Source organism: Homarus americanus, unplaced genomic scaffold (assembly GCF_018991925.1).
Source record: "Homarus americanus isolate GMGI-L3 unplaced genomic scaffold, GMGI_Hamer_2.0 scaffold16430, whole genome shotgun sequence".
Lineage (NCBI taxonomy): Eukaryota > Metazoa > Arthropoda > Malacostraca > Decapoda > Nephropidae > Homarus > Homarus americanus.
Genome location: NW_024729259.1, coordinates 5,818,617 through 5,835,361, shown reverse-complemented (window position 1 = coordinate 5,835,361; position 16,745 = coordinate 5,818,617). Strand labels below are relative to the sequence as shown.

Here is a 16,745-nt window from a genome sequence, read left to right as displayed (position 1 = left end):
TCAAGCAACTAGATTTTTGCGCATTATTTTCTAATTATAGGAGTACTGTACGGTTTTTTAATATTTGTTTCTTTGGGCAAAATGGGAGTTAAATCCTAGTTAGTACCTGAGTGAATACACTTGTAATCGTAAACCACAACTAATGATTTCGGTTACTTGTTAATTATGATATATATTCACTAGACTGTTTATAAATTTCAGAAAAATGACTCAAGTAGCCTACTATTCAGAAAATGGATTGGGTGGTCATTGTATCTGTTCGACCTTATTATTGTTTTGTTTGATCGTTGTGCAGCCTTATTTCACCTCCCTTACTGACAATAACGCCATAATTCCTCTCTCCCACGTACCCGGCCACCAGATACTGATCGGGCTACAGAGTCAAATTACGGGTCAGCTGGAATACCACGGCCCCACCCATTACAAGTACCCGCGCTGGGCCGAGGCGGTGGGGTGGCTCATTACCTCATCCTCCATGTTCATGATCCCTCTTTGGATGGTCATTACCGTCTGCCGCCAGCCCGGCTCTCTTAAACAGGTAAATGTCTACGTACATTGTATACCTGTGTTTATATGTAACATGCTGTATACTATATATATATATATATTATCCTCTACCGTTTTGGGCAGTCAGTCACGTCTCAATTACGCACAGTTGACAAGTACTGCTGGGCATGTACTGGCTCCAGAATATATCTGTACCTACGCCAGCGTTGGTCATGTCTGATCTTGAATGAGTTCACACTCGGTGCTGTAACAGACCTCTGACAGATTGTTCCAAGAGTTCACAATTCTCACCATGGCATTTTTCTGAACTTGTGGCTTCTTCAACCTTGAGCTGTGACCCTCGAGTGGGGCGGGCATCCGCCGTTAGTTCCAAGTAGGAACACTCAACTGAGTAATGCCCTCTAAAATGTTTATAAACTGAATCAGTACGAACTTAAAATGGCGATTTTACAGAATAAATATCTATATATCTCTATCATTCAATCTGTCTGTCTGCTTATCTATTTACCAATGTTTTCTACGTGAGTGTGTTGACTCTTTATTTTCCAAATTTAGAAACTGTCATGTGACTGAATTGGAGATAACCTTTCCTTAGACCCTCTGAACCAAGTCTTAGCAGCAGTTTATTAGAACACTTAGGTACAGCAACACTGTTAGAACACTACGTACAACAACACTGTAAGAACACTACGTACAACAACACTGTTTGAACACTACGTACAACAACACTGTTAGAACACTACGTACAACAACATTGTTAGAACACTACGTACAACAACACTGTTAGAACACTTCCTACAACAACACTGTTAGAACACTACGTACAACAACATTGTTAGAACACTACGTACAACAACACTGTTAGAACACATAGTACAACAACATTGTTAGAACACTACGTACAACAACACTGTTAGAACATTACGTACAACAACACTGTTAGAACACTACGTACAACAACACTGTTAGAACACTACGTACAACAACACTGTTAGAACACTACGTACAACAACACTGTTAGAACACTACGTACAACAACACTGTTAGAACACTACGTACAACAACACTGTTAGAACACTACGTACAACAACATTGTTAGAACACTACGTACAACAACACTGTTAGAACACTTCCTACAACAACACTGTTAGAACACTACGTACAACAACACTGTTAGAACATTACGTACAGCAACATTGTTAGAACACTTCCTACAACAACACTGTTAGAACACTACGTACAACAACACTGTTAGAACACTACGTACAACAACACTGTTAGAACACTACGTACAACAACACTGTTAGAACACTACGTACAACAACACATTGTTAGAACACTTCCTACAACAACACTGTTAGAACACTACGTACAACAACACTGTTAGAACACTACGTACAACAACACTGTTAGAACACTACGTACAACAACACTGTTAGAACACTACGTACAACAACACTGTTAGAACACTACGTACAACAACACTGTTAGAACACTCCTACAACAACACTGTTAGAACATTACGTACAACAACACTGTTAGAACATTACGTACAGCAACATTGTTAGAACACTTCCTACAACAACACTGTTAGAACACTACGTACAACAACACTGTTAGAACACTACGTACAACAACACTGTTAGAACACTACGTACAACAACACTGTTAGAACACTACGTACAACAACACTGTTAGAACACTACGTACAACAACACTGTTAGAACACTTCCTACAACAACACTGTTAGAACACTACGTACAACAACACTGTTAGAACACTACCTACAACAACACTGTTAGAACACTACGTACAACAACACTGTTAGAACACTACGTACAACAACACTGTTAGAACACTACGTACAACAACACTGTTAGAACACTTACTACAACAACACTGTTAGAACACTACGTACAACAACACTGTTAGAACACTTCCGTACAACAACACTGTTAGAACACTACGTACAACAACACTGTTAGAACACTTCCTACAACAACACTGTTAGAACACTACGTACAACAACACTGTTAGAACACTACGTACAACAACACTGTTAGAACACTACGTACAACAACACTGTTAGAACATTACGTACAACAACACTGTTAGAACACTACGTACAACAACACTGTTAGAACACTACGTACAACAACACTGTTAGAACACTACGTACAACAACACTGTTAGAACACTACCAGCAGATTAACACGAAGTATTAACAATGTGTAAACGACGCTTTATGTTACAGAGGCTGTTGCTGAGCATCACACCAGAGGGAGAGCACCAGAAAGTACTACAGACGGGTGAGGCCCCTTGCCTCGACTGTAGCCATTGGCTCCACCTGTGAGTCACCCACGCCCACCGCCACCTATCCCACGCCTCTCAACACTCTTCAACCCTCCCACGCCTCTACATTACGGATATAATGGCTCGCGTCTTCTCAGTTGTCAAGGAATTTTACATACCAAGGCAGTGACTACCTCTTTATAAAGAACGTCTTGTTGATTATTGTGTCATATCCAGGGAAAATCTATCTGGATGTTTGGCATACGTTAAACTTTCAGTGTTGGTGTTTATTAGTGGACGTAATGGTCTGTCCGTCAGCTTGTCAAGCATTATTCTAAGACTATCACAGTCCTATTTAGATATCTGTATAGCGAAGTTTTGCTGTTGTCCCTTTAATTTTGGACTATGGGGAATACTAAACCTTTAGACTCCCAAAGGTAAATATCATTCCTTCCTCTTCACTTAGCCTGAACTTATGTCCCAGTCTCTCTCGGTACCTAACACGGCCTGCTACCCCGTAGTCTGAGGTAGTGCGGCACCCACTACTATAATTAAGGGATGGGAAAGATGAGACGTAAACATTCCGACCACAGAGAGAATGACGGGTCCATTTTAATCAACGATAGCTTGAGTGCCCAGTGAGGACTTAAATGTGTATGAACAGTCTTAACCAGTAGTACAGTGGATGTTACCCACGTGCACCAATGAGAGGTTGTGTGACATATCCGAACCAATGGGTAAAAATGTGCACCGTCTGGATCAGTAAGCAGGGAGCTGCACCACCTGAAACTAAACGTTGAGTTGTACTATCTGGATCACTGGAAAGAAACGTACACCATCTATACCTAGTGAGCAAATGGTCGTTCCGTCAAGACCAGTGGATTGGAAGACAAATAAGTGAAGAAGAAAACGTGGATGTTGTCATTTAGACTCTGCAGACAGTGAGATGGTGGTTTCCTGATTTAGACCAAAACGAGAGCCGGGTGCCCCATTTGGATTATAAAAATAAGACTACCCTACATGGACCAAAGGGGGTAAGTGTACCATTTGGAAGGGACGAGACTGTGTGAGTCAGAAGTGAGTGTGCTGGTTATGCTGACGCCCAGTTTACCGTGCAGTGAAACACATCCGCCACCCGCCGCTCACATTTACAGCCCAGCTGGGTCTGGTTTCTCAAAGATTCGTATGTTTTATTTCCCCTTGTCCAAAGCTACAGATGTGAGAACGCTTCTGATTTAGTTTAGCTATGCCACAAATATGTTAAACAAAATTACATGGGAATTACTGTTGACTCGATTGTAATTTAACACGTTTTCACCTTCAAGAATAATTACGGGAGAAAAACGATGTGCGAACTTTTGAGAATCGAAAACCAGTTACGTTGCTCATCTGGTTTCCATGACCCTGGCCCCGGTTTCTCAAAGATTCGAAAGTTATTTTTCCTCCTACATAACTACGAATATAAAAGCGCGTCTATTTACATAACACTTGAGAGTTTAGACGCAAATGGGATGCTGACGTTATGGTGGAGTTTGGGTGAAAATCTAACTTACGAGTCTTTGAGTGTCCAGTGCCAGCATCTTTTTTTCCAACTACTACTGAGTTTACGACGAATAAAACACACAAACCTCGCTGATATGATGGATCACATACCAAGCTTCCTGTTAAAAAACATTATATGCATTTTTTTAGTGTTTAGACATTTTTCTTCCTATGCTTAGTGTTATTGTGAGAACAATTCATGGATATTATGTGGTGCGTCTGTTTTGTTATAATTTAGTTGTCATGCAATCCAGTCGGAACAAATATTCTCTTGGACAAAATACTTTGCGAGAACAAACTTCCACCCAGATAAAATTCCATCCACACGAAATTTTATAACAAAACTTAAAAGATAAACGACTTCATGGGAAAAAAAAATATCAGATTAAAATCAACTTCAACAAAATTGGGAAAAAATTAAAATAAGAAATACAGTAATCAGAGGCAGATTTCGTCAGAATAAAACTTCACTAGCAAGACCCCACTGAAGCAAATATTAAACTCCTGAAATAAACCAAAAACACGCACCAAAAAGAAAATCGCCATGACGGAAGGCATCGTATAAGACCCAACCGCAAAACAATTTCACGAATATTCCTTAGAAAATTTTTATTAACTAATATAATATGAAGGTGATCTGTTCTAAAAGTTTTACCGTAATAGAACTGCTTTCAAGAAAGGATTTTTGTCAAGAATGAATTGTGTTAAAGTGGAATTTAATCAGGTAATTATATATATTCCTAAAGGGGACACTCATGTCTGAGTGGAATTACCTGTATATGCAAGTCATATGCAATTAATATTTTTCCCAGAAGTAATACCTCAGTGGAATTTTGTCCAGAATAAGTAATGTTCAAGGGTTTTTTGTCTTGTAAGAGTTCTCTCATGGAGAATTGTCCCTACCTCGCTACTTGACTCTAGGGCTTAAGTCAACACATTATCAGTTACGACATATCTCTATATATCTCTCGGATAAATTTTTTAATGCAAACCTATAAATTCTATCTACATAATCGTATGTTCATTTCTATTGTTTGGTGTAATACCCAGCGTTATTCTTACCTCAGTAACCTAGCAACGACAACCTGACCTTTACAGCAAATCATGACTAATTTATCTATATCTTAATAACTATTGTTATATATAACTCTGAGAGCGTATATTTCAAACATCTATAAATTTATTAGTGATGATAAAACAAGTACAGTAAATAGATCATTTAAATAGGTCTCAATGACCATACTTTTGCATCATGAAAACTGTTTTTAGGCACTTAGTTGTGTTTTGTGTTGGTTGAGCTGATATCAATAGATAGTATACTGTGGGTTTCAGATCTAGAATTAAAAAGGTTTGCTTCCTGACTCTAACGCGGGAATGATTCAAAATCAAAACTGAACAATTTATTACTTCAGAAGACAATGACATTCGTAGTTAACGCTGGTACCATCTACATTAAATAAGGTTGCAGGAGTGTCAGGTGGCTGTGTTCGCTAGTAAGTAGTCTGCATAAAACCCGATTTCCTTCTGACACAGCTTTCACCAAATTTTCAGAATATAAGCTGATCGATTTTGGTTTTCGCTAAAAAATAGTTGAAGTGATAAAGGTTATTCCTACTATACTTAGATTTTTATTCCACGCATCAAACACTTGTTGTAGACCAGTTTTAAACTATGAACAAAACCCTGGCTCAATAATAAATAATTCATCAGTTTCACTTCTTCGGTCGACTTCATTAATAGAACATAGATTTAAAATAATATGGATACAATCAACAGTTAGTCTAGCAGTATTTTAACTCACCTGGCGGATGTGACTGCAGGTCTCCAGTACCTGTCAACCCAGTTTTTCTTGATCAGGTTTTGGGTTGACTATGGTTTTGGGTTCCCCGATAAAATTTCGTCATTTATTTTAGGTTTGCTACTCTTCAAGATTGTCGTACAAGGTCTTCGCTTTCATAATGGTTAATTGGGCACTTTTGTAGGGTAGTTTGATTTTCCCGCCACATGACATGTTCGGCATAACTGGATTTTTTTTTCTGCACAAAGTACACATTCCCGGGGGATGGTTTTAAAGCAGCTCATCACAATACAACAATATATTTTAATTTACTTTAACAGTTTAACTCCTCTGAAATCTTAGTCATTCCAGCATTTTACAAATATTTCTAAATCACAGATTTCAAATAGTCCAAAATGTATTTAATATAATAAAATAAATCCTTGTTGTGTTACAGTATAATGAACCATGTTGACGTCGAAGCTTCCCATACAACTTGTTTCACGACACTTAACCTCTCACAGTGCTCCAAATATATTTATGAGTCATCTTTTCTGATATCTAAAAGGTTAATAAGAATGCATTACCCAGCTCTATCACTTTATTAATTGAAATTACGTCTTCCTTTTTGGAGGGGAGGATTTTGATTTTTTAATAAAAAAGCAGACAATTTGAACAGGGTAACGAAGTTTAAATTCTGATAACAGCATTAATTAAATAGTAATACAGTAATAATTATCTGTTTTATTTAATTGTATTAAATCTTACGGGCAACTTTAACGTTTGTTACCTGTTCATAAATTACTCTCTATATCAAACCAACTTGGCAGAAACTTAATGGTAGGCCTATTCAGTCATCCTAGACCGTGATGGGTTTACAGACCCAGTGTCTAATTTAATTTACTTAATCAAGTACTGTAGTTAACTTATTTGCTTATATACTTGTTACTTTAGTATTTTAATATATATTATTCCTTTGTTTTGTTAAGTTTAATCACGTCATAATCAAATGTAACGTTCACTCTTTAGAAATTAAGTTGTGACTTACAGGCGGGACATAATACACATTAATGAAAATACTTATTAAACAACATCCTAATTGGTGTTACGTCCGGAAATTTGTAGCAAGACTGATGACTTTAGCGGGTTACTGTAAACAGAATCAACTTCGGTTCTGTGGGTTGGGGTATTTGGTGGCGCTGTTGGGTATTCTACACAATGTTCTCAACTTTAAATCCGTTATTTTTGTACAAACTATAGATAGTAAAAACTGTTGTAAAGAAACTTCCCATTAGAACTTTAAAGCTTTATTTTATTCAGGAATACAGATTATAAAAAAGTTGATAGCTAGAAATATACAGTGTGGTTCGAACATCCGTAGATTTTGTACGTACAATACATAGGAGAATTTATTATATTATAAGACTTCCTAGCCATTTCAACAGTATGAAAGGGTATAAGTTGAGTGAGTCACTACAAGCTGTGTTCAGTAGTTGTGAATGGGATATTTCGCTTCTCACCCATTCACAAGTGACGAACACACCCACAAGGGGTATGTCTCACTACCACCTACTACTATGGCAACGTAACTCCACAAGTACATTAGTTTTCTCTGAAAACAGTCTCTTGGGGGAGATGGATTACTTTCTTATTTAAAACCAAAGCTGCCATGCGCAGTAAATTTATCAAATGACGTTCATCTGTGGTCAAATGTGACATACTATCGTTGGTGTGCTGTTGCTGTTATCTTGTGCGATTTTAATGTTGTTATATGGTGTAATAACCAGCGTTCCTGTAACGCAGATGTTACACTTTGAATATAATATATAAACTATAATTTGTTATGTACTGCATCACATAATATAGAGGTTAGTAATACGTTACATGTTTAACTGGGAGACTACAAACTGTTCGTGGTGTTCGCGGGTATCTGACTATTGTATCTCTGTCAACTTGTTCTGTTTACCAAATGTAAAGTGTGGCCTACGGTCATTGTTCCAGTAGAGGTCATTAACTGACCTTTTTGTGTGACTTCGTGTCAGTGACTAGTAGACTGCACCCATGACTGATTTGTGTTCACTAGGGCTAACAAGCGGTCACTGCAGCACAGCCAAATGTTGCCGTCGCTTTAACTTATTTGTGTTGAGGATTACCTTGCGTTGTCGGTAGGTTGGCACACAATGCACTGTACTTAAAATTGTTTTAAGCAGTGTGTCAATATATAAACAATATATTTAGTACGTGTAAAATCATATATTCTCGGTAGAAAAAATATGTAGAAAGTGGTATTGAAGGTGCTTTATTTATTACTAAAGCCATTTTTTATTTCTTCATGTAGAGGTACAGTGTAGTGTTACAGTACCAGTGTAGTGGTAAATTCCACTGTAATGGTACAGTATCACTGTAGCAGTACAGTACCAGTGTAGTGGTACAGTTAAGTACGAGTGTAATGGTTCCAATGTAGCGGTACGGTACCATTGTAATGGCACAAAATATGCTATAGCGTATGGTACCAGTGTAGTGGACATTAATAGTGTAGCAGTACAGTTCTAGCTGCAGTACAGTACAATTTTAGTAGTACAAAACCATCTGTAGTATACAGTACAGTATAGCGATGTCGAACTAGTTGTAGTACTGCAGAACCATTGTAGCAGTACAGTACTAGCTGTAGTTATACACAAATAGCTGTAGGGTACAGTGCTAGTGTAGTGGTAGAGTTAGCTAAAGTGGTACAGTACTAATAAGTAAAGTTACCGTGCGAGCTGTACTGATACAACATTATCTGTTATGGTACTGTACTAGCTTCAATGGTACAGTATAATCTATAATGATGCATTAGTAGGTGTAATGGTACAGTAGTAAGTGGAGTGGTACAGCAGTAGTTGTAGTAAAACAGTTTATCTAGTACTGTACATAATATAGTTGTACAGTGTTGTCTGATGGTGACACTACTAACCCGGTAGGTGTAGTGGTTCAGTGCTAGTGGTCAGGGGCGGATCCAAGGAGGGGGGTCCGGACCCCCCTTTTCATCAGAAAATTCCAATACTTTTCTTTAATGCAATATTGTACTCAAACTTTTTTATCGTAAAAAGTAATTACTATTGTCCTCAATAACTCCTAATATCAAGTGTACATGGCTTCAAAATGGCCTCAAAATGCCCATGATAATAGTCAGATTTAAAAAAAAATTAATAAAAAGCTGGGTGGGCTCGCTGTACCCGCCATGTTATCTCACCCCACAACTTCTTGGACCCCTCCCCTTTGATATTCCTGGATCCGCCCCTGATGGTAATGATACAATACTATTTGTAGTGGTAAATTGTACAGCATTTGTAATGGTAAAATTTTATCTGTACAGTATTGGTACAGTTCCAGCTGTACTGGTACATTATTATTTGTAATGATAGAGTACTAGGTGTACTAGTACAGTACTTTTTTGTAAGGGTAGTGTTTGTACTGATGCAGTACTATCTATAATGGTACATTGCAAGCTGTAGTGTTACAGTACTAGCTGTAGTGACACTTATTTGTAATGGTACAGTACTATCTGCTGTGGTACAGTACTAGCTGTAGTGGTACAACTTAGGGTAGCTGTAGTGGTATAGTGCTAGCTTTAGTGGTACAGTACTAGATGTTGTGGTACAGTACCAACTGTTGTGGTACAGTACTAACTAGTAATGCAGTACTTCCTGTAGTGGTACACTATTAACTGTAGTTATACCGTAGCTGTATTAGTGCAGTACTAACTGTAGTGGTATTGTGCTAACTGTAGTGGTACAACACTAACTGTAGTGGTACAACACTAACTGCAGTGGTACAACACTAACTGCAGTGGTAAAATACTAACTATTGGCACATTGCTAACTGTAGTGGTACAGCACCTGCTGTTAAGTTATAATACAAGCTGTAGAGAACAGATTTTGACTATAGCCACCTGCTGACTGGTATCAGTTGTAACAAAATGCAAACAGCTGCTGTAGCCACCTGCTGAATACAGGTAGTATCAACTGCAGCAACACTCACCAGCCGAAGACATCAGCTGACTGGTATCAGCTGCAACACAACACACCAGCTGCAGCTATCTGCTTACTGGTATCAGCTGCCCGCACAAAAGTCGCTAGGAGAGCGGCTGTTGTACATAGCCTAGTCTTAAGGTGGATACAAAAAATTTTATTTGTTAGTGACTTGTCCGGGTGTACTCATTAGCCATATACTGTAGGTCCTTGTACTGTACTTATATTCATTATTGTATATATGTGTTTTAAATATGAGTAGCCTCTCATTTTTTTCACCATAGTTAGATGTATTGTATGTTTGTTAGGCTGTATCGTTGATGCTATATATATGTAGAACAAGGCAGGACAACACACCGCTCGGAGAATTTGTAGAGAATTGTGTACTAATGACGTAGCTGTTTTGTATGCTATCGTTTGATGTAATGGATTGTGAGATTAAAATGTAATTAACGTGATTTTTTTCCTTACTCCGATTTTACTTAGACTAGTATAATCCATAAGGTGTGGGGTTGGGCTCCAAAACATAACAACACCACTCACGTTGAAGGGTAAACACTAACATAGATAAGGGGAAAAAAGTCTTCTCGGCGGTAATGCGTCGGTTTTATGTTAAGGGGTTGGGTTAGGTTGGTTTGGGTTAAAAAATAATAGCACAAACTACGATAGTGTCCTCCATAAAACGGTTTGATATTATTTCACTTGTTGCCACTGCACCATCTCGGAAATTTTATAGTTGCAATCAATAGTTTTGACAATTCTAAGACACTTTTCTTCAATGACATTTATGGCGCAAATTACGTATAAGCGAGATATTTAACATTGTAATATGTATGAAAATTTAATCTTTCACGTGTTGCCACTGAACGAATGTCGTGAATTTTATAGTTGCAATCAGTATTGACAATTCTAGATTGGGTTAGGTTGGGTAGGGATTTGTTTTTCCTATGGTTTTCGATGTGTTTTGAACACTTTTTACCTTGATTTTTATAGCAAATCTCTGGATTCTGAGATGGGAAGGGTGCCTTATCTCAGAAACTATTGATTTGCGCCAGAAATAAAGGTCAAATTCGTTCATAACAGATCAAAAACCATTGGGAAAACAGTTTCAACTTCGATTTCGTATAGTGGCAACAAGTGAAATTTTACCAACGGTTTTATGTTACGGTTGGGTTGGGTTAAAAATGCACACACTACGACAGTGTCCTCTATAAAACAGTGAAACTGCGGCGGTTTTATAATCGCTTACTATGCTAAATCGTCGGCGGGTCAGTCGTCAATACTGCTCTATCGCAGATAGTGAGGAGGCGTTAAAAAAAATTGGTTAACAGATTAGAAGAAATAGGTGAAGAACATGGATTAAGAGTAAAATGCTGTCAAGACGAAAGTAATAGTTGTTTCCATATTGGAAATAAATCCTAAAATAAAAGTTATGGCAGGTAACAGGAAACTTCAACAAGTGCAAAAAAAAAAATTGGGTAATAACATTAGCTGTCATGTTAAATGTGCGAAAAAAATCATAATAAGAACTTTAATTTATCCTCTTCGTCTTCGCCACTGTTAGCCGCTTGGGCGGTCGGTAACATAGAACTCGCTGTTGGGCGCTAATGGGCATGTATTAGTTCCAGAATGTATCTGTACCTGTGCCAGAGTTGGTCAAGTCTGGTCTTGGTTGAGCTCACACTCGGTGCCGCCACAGCTCTCTCGGGCAGTTTGTTCCAAGAGTACACAACTCTCACAACGAAAAAAAAAAGTCCTGAAATTTTTATGAACTGCTTCTTCAACCTTCAGCCTTGACTCACCCTTAGTGGGGCGGGCATCCAATGATCCACCAGCTGCAGGTGTGAACATTCGACGAGGTAATTTCCTCGAACTCACATAGGTGTTTATAAACTCCAAAGCGGTGTACTGCGCACATTATAGTCATTCCTAAAAAAAACCCTGTAATTCATATTACGCTACATAGCATTCAAATCCACCGCGCTTGTAGAATCTCAGAAAACGGGAAATATTGATTAAGGATAACTCACCTACTCAATGTTACTGAATCATTTGTTGAATTGTACCCAGGTACGGTTATATAATATTAAGTGTATGTATTCATTGCATTAAGGAGAACTCAAGGTATCTATAGAAGATTGGGAAAGTCCAGTTTATCCGGACTAGTGTACTTTAGGACTAAGTGTAGATCGTGGTTTGAAGGTCATACTATTTACGTCTGTGAACGTTTAGCGAACATAACTTCCGCAGATATCATATGAAAATACATGAGAACAATGATCTGGAAAAAGGATAAATGTATCAGAACTATGTGAGGTGTTGGCAGTGACCCAGAAACTATACTTGAAAGGAAATATCTTGTATGCATCGGTGTGAACTTAATACACCTCGTATTCTCGTGTGACATATACCCACGACATGTTCAGTGACCAGAGAATCTTATGTCTGTGTTCAAGTAGTGCAATGTGTGAGAGGAGGATCCCTAATTACAGTTTTAAGTGAAGTGGATATACCCACGCCATGAACATTCGACTTTTGTTTCAGGGTAGCGTCCTTTGTACCCGGCTTAAAGGTGAGCGTTGTTGATATAGCCCAATTAATTTCCCAGAGACTGTCAAACCCGAACCATATTCAAGTATGTAAGTTAGGATTAAAATAAACGGTCACAATAAACGGGAAAGTGTTCATGTGAGACCCATAAGAAATCAAAGTAAAAATTAAAGATTGGAAACTGTAGGCCGACGTCGTGAGAGGCGCGGGAGTCGGGACCTCGAGCCTCAGTGGTACCTACTCTCTCATCAACACAGGTCAGTGAACTTCATCGGTCTGTATTCAGCCCTAATAAAAGAGACTTATATAGCAGTTATTACAGTTTAAAACTTTGCCTGATGTATAAAGTGAAATAGTTATGTGTTGGGGTGGGTGGTAACGGCCCATCAGCCATTATTTCTCAGTGGCACTTACTCTCTCATCAACACAGGTTCCCGGGTTTTTTAACTCACCAGAACGGCGGCCATTACCTCGTGCTGGCCCCACCATGTGAGATGACTACTCACGGCTACACTACTCCACTGTGAACCTGTGGATTCCCGACATACCACCACAAATGAGTAGGAATACATAATGGAATGCTTGAGAAACTCCGCGGTCGTCACTTGGAGCGACCTATAATACCAGGCGTAGAAACAGTACTGGTACGTCTCTTGGTGAAGCCCTCGTCTCTACCCACCGAGGGCGGTGTGCGAACGAGGTGCCTGATATGTGTACCTAGAAATTACTAGGAGTCCCATACCTGCAGGTGTGGAGTGTAACAGGTGTGTTGAGATGGTGCTACAGGGAGGTGAGATGGTGCTACTATGTATGATAACCTAAGGTGCAATATTCCATACAGGTGGAGCAGTCTGACGTGTTGAGTGTTATTGTAAGAAGGGATGACCGAGGTAAGGAGGTCAATGATTGTTATCGGGAATGAGTTTGTTAATGACACGCAATTAATGTAAGACGTCTGTTGTTGAGCAGTGTAACTAAAATCATAGTTGTTCTTCTGAGGATGGCCAACTCTTCTGGTATTTTGACGGAATGCAATATGTTTTATAAGGAATAAATTAGTTAAGACATGTTATTGTTTCACCCTTCTTCCCCTTATCGATTTGGTCCATGAAAAACCCAACCCAATGCCTAGTTCACTCTGCCCGCTACCTAACGAGCTACAAACTGCCCAGAGGGGGTCTGGTGGCAGCAACCTTTAAAATTAAGGCTATAGCTAAGTTATCCCCCTTAGAATTAGTGACCCCAGAATCTGGATGTATAGCGGGTTAAGTAATAACATCATCTAATACTCTCAACGATCTAAAAAGGGGGGGGGAGCATTAGTCACATTAACTTCAGTTTAAGGAAAAGTCTGCTGCACTTTCAGAAGACACCAGAAAGAGGTTGAGGCGTCCTTTGAAATGTGGTGTTACAGCCGAATGTTAAGAATAAGTTAAAGTGACAAGAAAACATGAAAAATTCCTAAGTTTAGCAAAAACTTTAAAATAAATACTTGAAATGTACAGAAAAGAAAAATTAGATACTTTGGTCTTATATAAATAATAATAATGGTTGCCCCTCGTGTAACGAGGATGACCGGCCCAGGGGGCACCTAGAGGTGAATTTGCTTAAGATGTAGGAGCTGTCGCCTACACAACAACCACACCCTGAGTTAACAAGCTGCAAGACCCAGTGTCAAAGAATAGTCCAAGATGTCCGGACAACTCGCCAACCATTACCCCGGAATATGATCCGCAAATCGATTAACATCCAGTATTACTGCTGGGCAGACAAAGGCAAATGGCGTAAATAAACTTGCCCATAGTTTCACCCTGGTCATATAAGGATAAGATGATAATAAAAATATTACTGAGCGAAGTTGAGGGCCAAGTGATGGCGGAGACTGGGATGGATAAATTAAAAGTCCAGTCCCCAGATAGATGCAAAATCTTGGAGGGTTGGTAAAAGCAGCCCGAAACATTTAGAGCTGAGACTGTGATTGCCATCCCTCAGATATGGGGTGTACTGCGCACATCATTGTCATTCCTAAAAACCCCTGTAATTCATATTACGCTACATAACATTCAAATCCACCGCGCTTGTAGAATCTCAGAAAACGGGAAACATTGATAAAGGATAACTCACCTACTCAATGTTACTGAATTATGTGTTGTATTGTACCCAGGTACGGTTATATAATATTAATTGTATGTATTCATAGCATTAAGGAGAACTCAGGGTATCCATAAGATGATTGGGAAAGTCCAGTTGAGCCGGACTAAGTGTGGATCATGGTTTGAAGGTCATACTATTTACGTCTGTGAACGTGTAGCGAACATAACTTCCAGAGATATCATATGAAAATACATGAGAACAATGATCTGGAAAAAGGATAAATGTATCAGAACTATGTGAGGTGTTGGGAGTGACCCAGAAACTATACTTGAAAGGAAATATCTTGTATGCATCGGTGTGAACTTAATACACCTCGTATCCTCACGTGACATATACCCACGACATGCACAGTGATCAGAGAATCTTATGTCTGTGTTCAAATAGTGCAATGTGTGAGAGGAGGATCCCTATTTACAGTTTTAAGTGAAGTGGATATACCCACGCCATGAACATTCGACTTTTGTTTTAGGGAGCGTCCTGTACCCGCCTCGAGTGTGCCGCGTTGATATTATAACCCAATGAATTTACCCACGAACTAGCAAACCAGAACCTTATCTTAGTGTGTAATTTAGGATTAAAATAGGTGTTTATAAGGCATGAGTTACAATATACCGGAAAGTGTTCAGGTGAGAACCATGAGAAATAAAAGTAAAAATTAAAGATTGGAAACTGTAGGCCTACGCTGTGATGAGCGACGGGGCACTGCCCTCAGTGTCCTACATTCTAACGTCACCTCAGGTCAGTGTCCTCTGTCGGGCTACAGCCCGCCCTGTAGAAAAGGCTTATATCGCAGTTATTACAGTTTAAAGCTTTGCCTGATGTATAAGTGAAATAGTAATGTGTCAGGGTGTGTGATAACCGCCCATCAGGCATTATTTCTCAGTGTCCTACGTTCTAACGTCACCGCAGGTCACACGCGGTCGGAGCACCATGCTGGGCGTTGGCCACCCTCCCTGTGAGCGTCCCACCATGTGAGGTTGTGGGGTATGAGATGTTTGGTTCACACTCAGGATGGGTTGGAGAAAGGAAACTCACAATGTGCTCTCTGTATACATATTGTATTGGATGTACAATGCAGCTTGGTGCTGGGAAGGCAGCATGGTTACAAGCGTTGAGTAGAGAGAGCTGGTTGGTGAGGAAGCTCAAGGGACTAGCTTGTGGATCGCCATGGTCGCTGGCGGGAGCGAGGGCCGCCAGGCAGGAAGAGGAGGAGGTGTTGCTTGCTGGTTGGTGTAGATAGAAAAGAGGTAGGTCACCACGAGGTCAGGTCTTATATAGCGGAGGTAGGCGTGGCTTAATAGTTGACCTCCGTTATGTAAGGCGGCGCTGGTTGACCTAGACCACGAGGCATACACTGGGGAATTCGCGGGGTCGGCTACTCAGCGACAAACAGCGTTTGTAGGGGAGGAATCCACTACAAGGTAACTACCAGCTATACTATTCCACTGTGAACCTGTGGATCCCCAGCAGACCACCCCAAATGAATAGGAATAAATAAGGAAATGCTTGAGAAACTCCGCCGTCGTCACTTGGAGCGACCTATAATGCCAGGCGCAGAAACAGTACTGGTATGTCTCTGGGGGTAGCCCTCGTCTCTACCCACCGAGGACGGCGTGCGAACGAGGTGCCTGATGTGTGCACCTAGAAATCACACTTGCAGGTGTGGTGAGCTGGTGCTACAGGGAGGTGAGATGGTGTTACTATGTATGATGACCTAAGGTGCTATAGTCCATACAGGTGGAGCAGTCTGAAGTGTTAAATGATATTGTAAGCAGGGTAACCAAACTCATCGTTGTTCTTCTGAGGAAGGCCAGCTCAATTGTATTTTTTTTGTTACCATATAGTTTATAAGGAATAAATTAGTTAAGACATGTTATGGTTTCACCCTTCTTTCCCCTTATCGATCTGGT

The 16,745-nt window shown here is 39.6% G+C and overlaps 1 protein-coding gene across 1 annotated transcript in view; it reads left to right on the top strand.

The window, feature by feature from the left end:
• Positions 1-10,586, top strand: part of LOC121866468 (sodium-dependent dopamine transporter-like) — a 71,587-nt gene extending 61,001 nt beyond the window's left edge. Inside the window, exons 12-13 of the mRNA XM_042366174.1 lie at positions 362-538; positions 2,762-10,586. Of these exons, the coding sequence (XP_042222108.1) occupies positions 362-538; positions 2,762-2,860 (276 nt within the window). The 3' untranslated portion in view covers positions 2,861-10,586. The remainder of the gene's footprint in view (positions 1-361; positions 539-2,761) is intronic.
• Positions 10,587-16,745: the final 6,159 nt, after the last annotated feature.